The following is a 7,933-nucleotide window of genomic DNA, read 5'->3' on the forward strand; positions in this document are numbered from 1 at the left end:
GTGATCTTGGCTCACTGCAACCTCTGTCCCTCGGGTTCAAGTGATTCTCCCACCTCAGCCTCCTCAGTAGCTGGAATTACAGGCACACGTCACCACGCCAGGCTGATTTTTTGTATTTTTAGTAGAGACAGCGTTTCAGCATATTGACCAGGCTGGTCTCAAGCTCCTGACCTCAGGTGATCTGCCTGCCTTGGCCTCCCAAAGTGTTGGGATTACAGGCTTCAGCCACCTGCACCCCAAAGGAAGACATTCTTCAAAGTGGAAAAATTGGGTCAAAGGGCATACCTATTTGAAAATGCCTTCCAGAAAGGTGTGGCAGTCACAGTGACTAAATCAGCAGACTGGCTTGGCCAGTGGCTTCCAGCTCCCAGGAGAGCCCTGCGTGGCTGATGCCATGGAGTTCAAGCTGTCCATAGAAGGCTCCAGCCTTAGGACATTGTTCTCCTTGTCAGTCACTACACGGGTGGACCTCCCACCTGGGGCAGCCTCCTAAAGGCTGAACCCCCAGTCACAGAGGCACCCAGACAGGTAAGTGCTGGTGTCTCTCCCCACTGGCTCCTTCTAAAGATGGAACTGGAACATGTGCTCTGGAAAGACAGGACCACTGGCATAACCCTCCTATTTTATGTCTTTGGTGGCTGTGTAAGAGGACATAATTAACCTTGGAGACCAGGTGCAGTGGCTTATGCCTGTACTCCCCACACTTTGGAAGGCCAGGGTGGAAGGATCACTTGAGGCCAGGAGATTGAGGCTGCAGTAAGTCATGATCACACAGCTGCACTCCAGCCTGGGTGACAGAACAAGACCCTGTCTCAAAAAAAGATATTAACCTTGGGGATGCCTTGTCCTTGACCAACAAATCCTGTGTCATTGAGCCCACCAGGATCCCATACACAGAAAGGCCCCTGTGGGCTTGGTCACAGGAAGGGCTGTGGGCTTGGTCTGCACCCTGGCCTCTAGGTGGTTGCTCACCTTGAAGGAGCCTCTCCTATATTCTTTTCTCTCTGAGTGCCTTCTCAGCTTTCAGGGACCATTCAGATGTCACCTCCACTGTGGAGCCCTTCCAAATCCTCCGAATAGAAGCGATTAATTACTCCTCAACACTTCCACAGCTTGTGACTTTTATGTAGCGCAGGTTTTTGTTTTGGTTTGATTTTGGTCTCACATCATAGCTAGCTGTTTCCATTTGTCTGTCTTGCTGGACTGAGTCTTCCAGAGCAGTGACTGGTTTTTCTTTTTTTTTCTTTTTTTGAGATGGAGTCTTGCTCTGTCGCCAGGCTGGAGTGCAGTGGCGTGATTTCGGCTCACTGCAACCTCTGTCTCCCAGGTTCCAGAGATTCTCCTGCTTCAGCCTCCTGAGTGGCTGGGATTATAGGCACATGCCACCATGACCGACTAATTTTTGTATTTTTAGTAGAGACGGGGTTTCACCATGTTAGCCAGGCTGAACTCGAACTCCTGACCTCAGGCAATCTGCCTGCCTCATCCTTCCAAAGTGCTGGGATTACAGGTGTGAGCCACCGTGCCCAGCCAGGACTGTGTTTTAACAGTTCAGTATGGTGGACTTTGTAGTCACGTGGACTTGAGTTCAAATCCTGGCTCTACAACCTATACTGGCTGTATGACTTTAAGCTAGTCACTCAACCACTCTGAGCTTGGTTTCTGCCTATGTTTAATGGACCAAAAAGCATAGTTATCCCATAGGGTTATTGTAAGACTTGGAGTAGGTTTGCAGTAAATGTCAGCTTTTATAGTTATTATCATTATACCTCTTAATTTCTAATCCAGTCTGTTACCTTTGCTGACTAAGGGCTTAATATTTATTATTATTATTATTATTATTCAAGCAAAGCCAAGAGGCAGGATATTGTGAGGAGGTCATGAGCAAGGGGCTCTGGGCTTGAATGGTATAGGTTCAAATTCTGCCTCCACCACTTTCTAGTAGGGTGACTGGGAGTGTAATTTACTCAACTTTCTCTGAACCTCACGCTCATCTTAAAAATGTATATAACAAAAGCACCAACCTACCTCAGGGAGTCCTTCATTTAGTTCAGAGTAGAAATTATTTTAATAAGCACTCAATGCAATGCTTAAAAACAGTAAGTGTCCAATAAAAGGTTTTATTTATCTGTGGTAAATGACCTCAACCCCTGGGGACTCTCTTTCTTGCAGGTCATCAAACGCTGTGACATTATGCTCCTGATGGAAATCAAGGATAGCAACAACAGGATCTGCCCCGTACTGATGGAGAAGCTGAACGGGTAACATGGGGAAGGGTGGGCCCGCTAGGGCTCAAGGTCAAGTGCAAGGGCATCTGAAAGCTCCAGGGATCTGAAAGTAATGTGAGATCCCACACTTGACCACCAGTTCACATAGCCTGTGCTGCCCAGGATTCCAACTCCCTTAGCCATGGTCCTGAGAACTTTCTTTTTTTTTTTTTTTTTTGAGATGGAGTCTCGCTCTGTCGCCCAGGCTGGAGTGCATGGAGTGCGGTGGCACGATCTCGGCTCACTGCAAGCTCCGCCTCCCGGGTTCATGCCATTCTCCTGCCTCAGCCTCCCGAGTAGCTGGGACTACAGGCGCCCGCCACTACGCCCGGTTAATTTTTTGTATTCTTTAGTAGAGACGGAGTTTCACTGTGTTAGCCAGGATGGTCTCGATCTCCTGACCTCGTAATCCGCCCGCCTTGGCCTCCCAAAGTGCTGGGATTATAGGCGTGAGCCACCGCACCTGGCCTGAGAACTTTCAACCAGCTGATTTTACTGTGATAAAACAGAATAGGGGAAATAGATGAGGGGTCTGGACACAGAAAGAAATGAAAAAAGCAGATGAGGCTGAGCTAAAAAGTATGGTAATGAAGAAAATGTTGGAAAAAAGAGAAAAGATTAAAAACCAACAGTAGAAGAAAGATCAATAAAATTACGATATGCTCACACACTGGAATATTATGCAGCTGTTAAAAGTCACGCTGGTGGCCAGGTGTGGTGGCATGTGCCTACAGTCTTACCTACCTGGGAGGCTGAGGTGGAAGGCTCACTTGAGCCCATGAGGATTAGGCTACCGTGAACCATGATCACCCCACTGCACTCCAGCCTGGGCCACAAAGCAAGACTGTTTCTTTAAAAAAAAAAAAAAAAAATTCATGCTTGCTACAGAATAAGTTAGAGCTAAATATTCTAGCATGGAATAATGGCTGCAATGTATTGAAAAAAAGCAAGTTGAGAATTGCAGGTAAAATAGCCCTTTTGAGTCGTCATGTTACATGAATAAGGGTGTGTTTGGTTTTCATGTGCATAGAAGATGAAAGATTGGAAGGATGCTCTCCAAACTATTAATAGTGGTTACTTCTGGGGGGTGTGATCAGAGAGCTGTGGTAAAAGGCGTTAGTGAAGGAATGAGGGACACTTGTTTTTTATTTTAGTACTTTTTAAATTTGAGACTCTGTCGCCCTGGCTGGAGTGCAGTAGCAAGCTCTCGGCTCACTGCAACCTTTGCCTTCTGGGTTCAAGCGATTCTCCTGCCTCAGCCTCTCAAGTAGCTGGATTTACAGTCATGCACCACTATGCCTGGCTAACTTTTGTATTTTTAGTGGAGTCGGGGTTTTGCTATGTTGCCCAGGCTGGCCTCAAACTCCTGACCTCAAGTAATCTGCCTGTCTCAGCCTCCCAAAATGCTGGGATTACAGGCGTGAGCCACTGCACCTGGCCATCTCAGCATGAAACACTTAATAGGGACTTTTGAACAAAAGCCATGTCTGGGTCTTGGGCAGGGGCGAGACGAGATGGTAGATCCCGGTGCCATCATCCCGTAACCTCCGGGCTTATCCATCATAGGGAAGGAATGTGTAGGACAACTGTAGGGACAGGCAAGAATCCATGTCAATCTGCCTAAGGGCTTCCCTTATAGTGAGGGAAATGAGTGAGGGACCTGCCTGAGTCACTCAGCCAGGAAGTGGCCACGCCTACCGCTGAACTTGCATCACATCTGATCTGATCTCATAGCCAGTGCTCTATTCTTTGTCATCTCAGCCTTCCTTGGAGTGGTCCCAGTCAGGTTTGTGGGAGACTGAGGGGACAGGTTTGTGGGGGACTGAGGGGTCAGGTGGGCTCCAGGCATCTCCAGCACAGTCCATCTGGGGCAAGTCTTTTCACCACCATTGGTCTTGGCACTCCCCAACCTGTCTAGACTGTCATGGACTCCAGGCAGAGCCAAGCCTGTTTGTCCCTTTATCTCCCACAAGCCAAGATAGGCCTTAGTCACTTTGCAACTGAGTCACCACAAGCAGTTTGGTAACTCAGGACTTGGCAGGCTATGTTCAAAATAGGGCCAGCCTCCTCAAAGTGGAAGCCCAGCAGAACCTACTGTTCACACTCCTGGGGCCCCAGGGGCCAGGTCTGCCTTAGAATAATGCATCTGAAGTTCCAGGAATTTCTGTAAGATTGGCCCCTAAATACCCCTTCTGCTTTTTTTCCAACTGAACCTAAGAATATGCTGCAGCTTCAGACAAGCCCTAGATCTTTTTGTGAGCAGACAATGTGAAACTGTGTTAGGCTCTGCCCAGAGTGGAGTTATCAGTAGGTTTGCCAAACACACAGAGAGTCCGGTTTCCCTGGTGCAGGTGAGGGGCAAGGTCAATGGGACTTCATGGCTGTATCCCCAGCACCCAGGATACAAACAACAGTGAAGTGAAATCATGTTCCCAAGGCTTGTGAGAAAATGCCTGGGGGCTTTCAGAGGAGAGAATATTCTTGCTTATCATAAATGCTCAGGAGTGGTTCTTGGACACGGACAGGTGGCTTGATGACGTTTATTCCACCAGAAGGCATAAGCTGCAGCTGCAGCCATGGGCATGAGTGGGATCAGGGGCTGATTCTGGCCCAGATCGTCTTCTAGGGGCTCAGTGGCCTCCTACAGGTACAGGTCAAAGCATGCGGGTTTTGGGGTGAGTTGGATCTAGGTTCATATCCCAACTTGGCCTTGCAAACCATAAAAAGGGGATAACGATAATACCCTTCTCATAAGGCAAGCAATAATGGCTGTAAAGATCCTGGCAGATGCCACATTCCAGCCAATCAATGGTGGCCCTTCTTACTGGACTCAAAGGTTATGATGAACAGTGGCCCTTCCACACATTGGGTGTATGGGGGCAGATTGGAAAGAGAGGAACATGTACAGTAGGGGAATGTTTATTCTTTAAGATGCGGTGTGAAATCTTTCTTTTCTAGAAATTCAAGGAGAGGCATAACGTACAACTACGTGATTAGCTCTCGGCTTGGAAGAAACACATATAAAGAACAATATGCCTTTCTCTACAAGTAAGTATCATCTATGCTCCCTAGAACATGGCCACTAACAAATCGTGAATTGAATCAAAATGCATGTCTTCTCTGCAAAACCAAATTTGGATCTCTAACCAATTCTCAGTGTTGATCAAAATAACTGCTGTCAAAACTGGGGGCTTATGCAAAGTATTAACTCTTCAAGCTGAAAACACAAGGGGTCTCCTAACACCTCATTTGTTGGTTGGCTCCATGGTTGCCAGGCCAGGAGTTCTTTACTCCTCATAGTCAAGTCCTGGCCCAAGGCTGGAAAGCTGAGGTGCTCAGACCAGCTGATTCCCGAGCTTCATATTCTTTTCCTCTTCCTGCTAGTAATTTCTTAAGTCTGAACATTAACCTGTGGGTGCCACAGATAACTAGTATGGCTCATATCTTCAGCTCCCAGATTCTCAACAGCTCCCTGGCTGTTGAGAAGAGTTGACTCAGCCTTGCTCTCAGGAAAATGACCCCATGCTTGAGCCTGCTCTGGAGTCTAAGAAAGCCAAGGGAACCTACATCTCTGCTTTATGAAATTAGTAAGAAAAGGGCTGACTCAGCTGGGAGGATTTCCTTTTCTTTCTTTTAGGGAAAAGCTGGTATCTGTGAAGAGGAGCTATCACTACCATGACTATCAGGATGGAGACGTAGATGTGTTTTCCAGGGAGCCCTTTGTGGTCTGGTTCCAGTCGCCCCACACTGGTAAGACCCGCAGGCCTCTCTCTCGGGGACCTCCCCAACGGCCCATGAATGGGCAGCAGCCTTGAGCATGAGCTCAGGTTTATGCAGCCCGTTAGGGAGGCATTACGCTGGATGTGACAGTGCATTGCTTCTAATACCTCAGTGTAGACGATGCAGTTCGGTGTGATGGCACCAGGCTTGCTTCTCAGAATGCTGAGACTCAAGACTTCCCCAGCCTGGAACGCACTTTCTGGAAGCAATGGTAGCTCCCCTCTCTCTGAAGAGTTTAGGCGCATGGAAATTGTTTTCTGCAATTCCTTGGTTTCTGTCAAGTACAACCCTTCCTTCCTTTTAAAAAATCCCGGCTGGGCACAGTGGCTCACGGCTGTAATCCCAGCACTTTGGGAGGCTGAGGCAGGTGGATCACCTGAGGTCAGGAGTTCGAGACCAGCCTGGCCAACATGGTGAAACCCTGTCTATACTAAAAATGCAAAAATTAGCTGGGTGTGGTGGTACGTACCTGTAATCCCAGCTACTCGGGAGGCTGAGGCAGGAGAATTGCTTGAACCAGGGAGGCAGAGGTTGCAGTGAGCCAAGATCATACCACTGCACTCCAGTCTGGGCGATAGAGTGAGACTCTGTCTCAAAAAAACCAAAAAACAAAAAAAACAATTCCTAAGCGATGGCTTAGGCGAACCGCTAGCCTGGAGGCTCACTCTCCCTCTGGTCACTGCATTGCAGACTCCTCCACAGACTGCAGCAGGTGAGGAAATCCAAATGGATTGCTCCCTGAACTCTAACAACAGTACTTGTACTGGCCCCTGATTAAGTGCCAGCCTCCTGTAATCCTTGCAATGACTACAAGGTAGGGAGTAGGATTATCTCCACTTTACATTTCAGGAAACTGAGGTTTAAAAAGGCATGAAGTCACCCAGCTGCTGAAATGGACAGGCCAGGGTTGTAACCCAGGCCACCACCTCAGGACCTCATGTTCTTTTTTTTTCTGTTTTTCAGACAGGGCCTTGCTCTGTCATCCAGTCTGGAGTGCAGTCCCATGATCTTGGCTCACTGCAACCTCCGCCTCCTGGGCTCAAGCAATCTTCCCACCTCAGCCTCGCAAGCAGCTCAGACTATAGGCACGCACCACCACACTCAGCTAATTTTAAAATTTTTTGTAGAGATGAGGTCTCGCCATGTTGCCTAGGCTGTTCTGAAACCACTGAGCTCAAGCCATCTGCCTGCCTTGGCTTCATAAAATGCTGGGATTACAAGTGTAAGCCACTGTGCCCAATCAGGAGCCCATATTAACCACTATGCAATGCTCGATGGAGTCAAGAATCAAATACTTTTTCAGTACCTACTATGTGCCAGGCTCTGTTGAGGGCATTGGACCAGACGGAGGCGGTGACATTGGGCTGTGACCTGAAGAAGCCAGCCATACAGAGGGCTGGAGAAAGGGCATTCCAGGTGGAGGACACAGTGAGCACAAAAGCTCAGAAGTGGGAAGGAGGCTGGAATATTTAGGGGGACCAAAAGAAGGATGGGGGAGTGCAGTGGAGGCCTGACGAGGAGAGCCAGCGATGAGGGTGTGTAGGGCCCTGGATGCAGCCTGCTGGGCTGAGTTCTGGCTCCTGTCTGTGTGACTTGAGCAGTGACCACCCCACCGCCCTTGTCTGTTGAGGTAAGAGTGGGAATCCGGGCTGAGAATAAGGGGAGGTCCCAGGAGGAGGTGCTCAGAAAGTGACAGCTGCTGTTTGCAGGTGGGCCAGGCACGGCTTCCAAGGGTCACGCACACTGCCACACTCAGGCTCTCTCAGTCCTCCAATGGTGGGGGAAGGTTTTCAGACACTTCACAAAAGTCTTTCATGAAGACCACGCTAATTTTTAAATAGCTTTTTGGAACTTTTGTTCTTAATTACAAAAGGAGTATAAACTGA

The 7,933-nt window shown here is 48.4% G+C and overlaps 1 protein-coding gene across 2 annotated transcripts in view; it reads left to right on the top strand.

Moving 5' to 3' along the window:
* The window catches only part of DNASE1L3 (deoxyribonuclease I-like 3), a 34,613-nt gene that overhangs the window by 16,439 nt on the left and 10,241 nt on the right, over positions 1-7,933 (top strand). For both annotated transcript variants that reach the window (XM_011998387.1, XM_011998386.1), the window contains 3 exons: positions 2,173-2,261; positions 5,226-5,315; positions 5,905-6,017. In XM_011998387.1, coding sequence (XP_011853777.1) covers positions 2,173-2,261; positions 5,226-5,315; positions 5,905-6,017 — 292 coding nt within the window. The remainder of the gene's footprint in view (positions 1-2,172; positions 2,262-5,225; positions 5,316-5,904; positions 6,018-7,933) is intronic.

The sequence above is a fragment of the Mandrillus leucophaeus genome, unplaced genomic scaffold (genome assembly GCF_000951045.1).
Source record: "Mandrillus leucophaeus isolate KB7577 unplaced genomic scaffold, Mleu.le_1.0 Scaffold57, whole genome shotgun sequence".
Taxonomy (NCBI): domain Eukaryota; kingdom Metazoa; phylum Chordata; class Mammalia; order Primates; family Cercopithecidae; genus Mandrillus; species Mandrillus leucophaeus.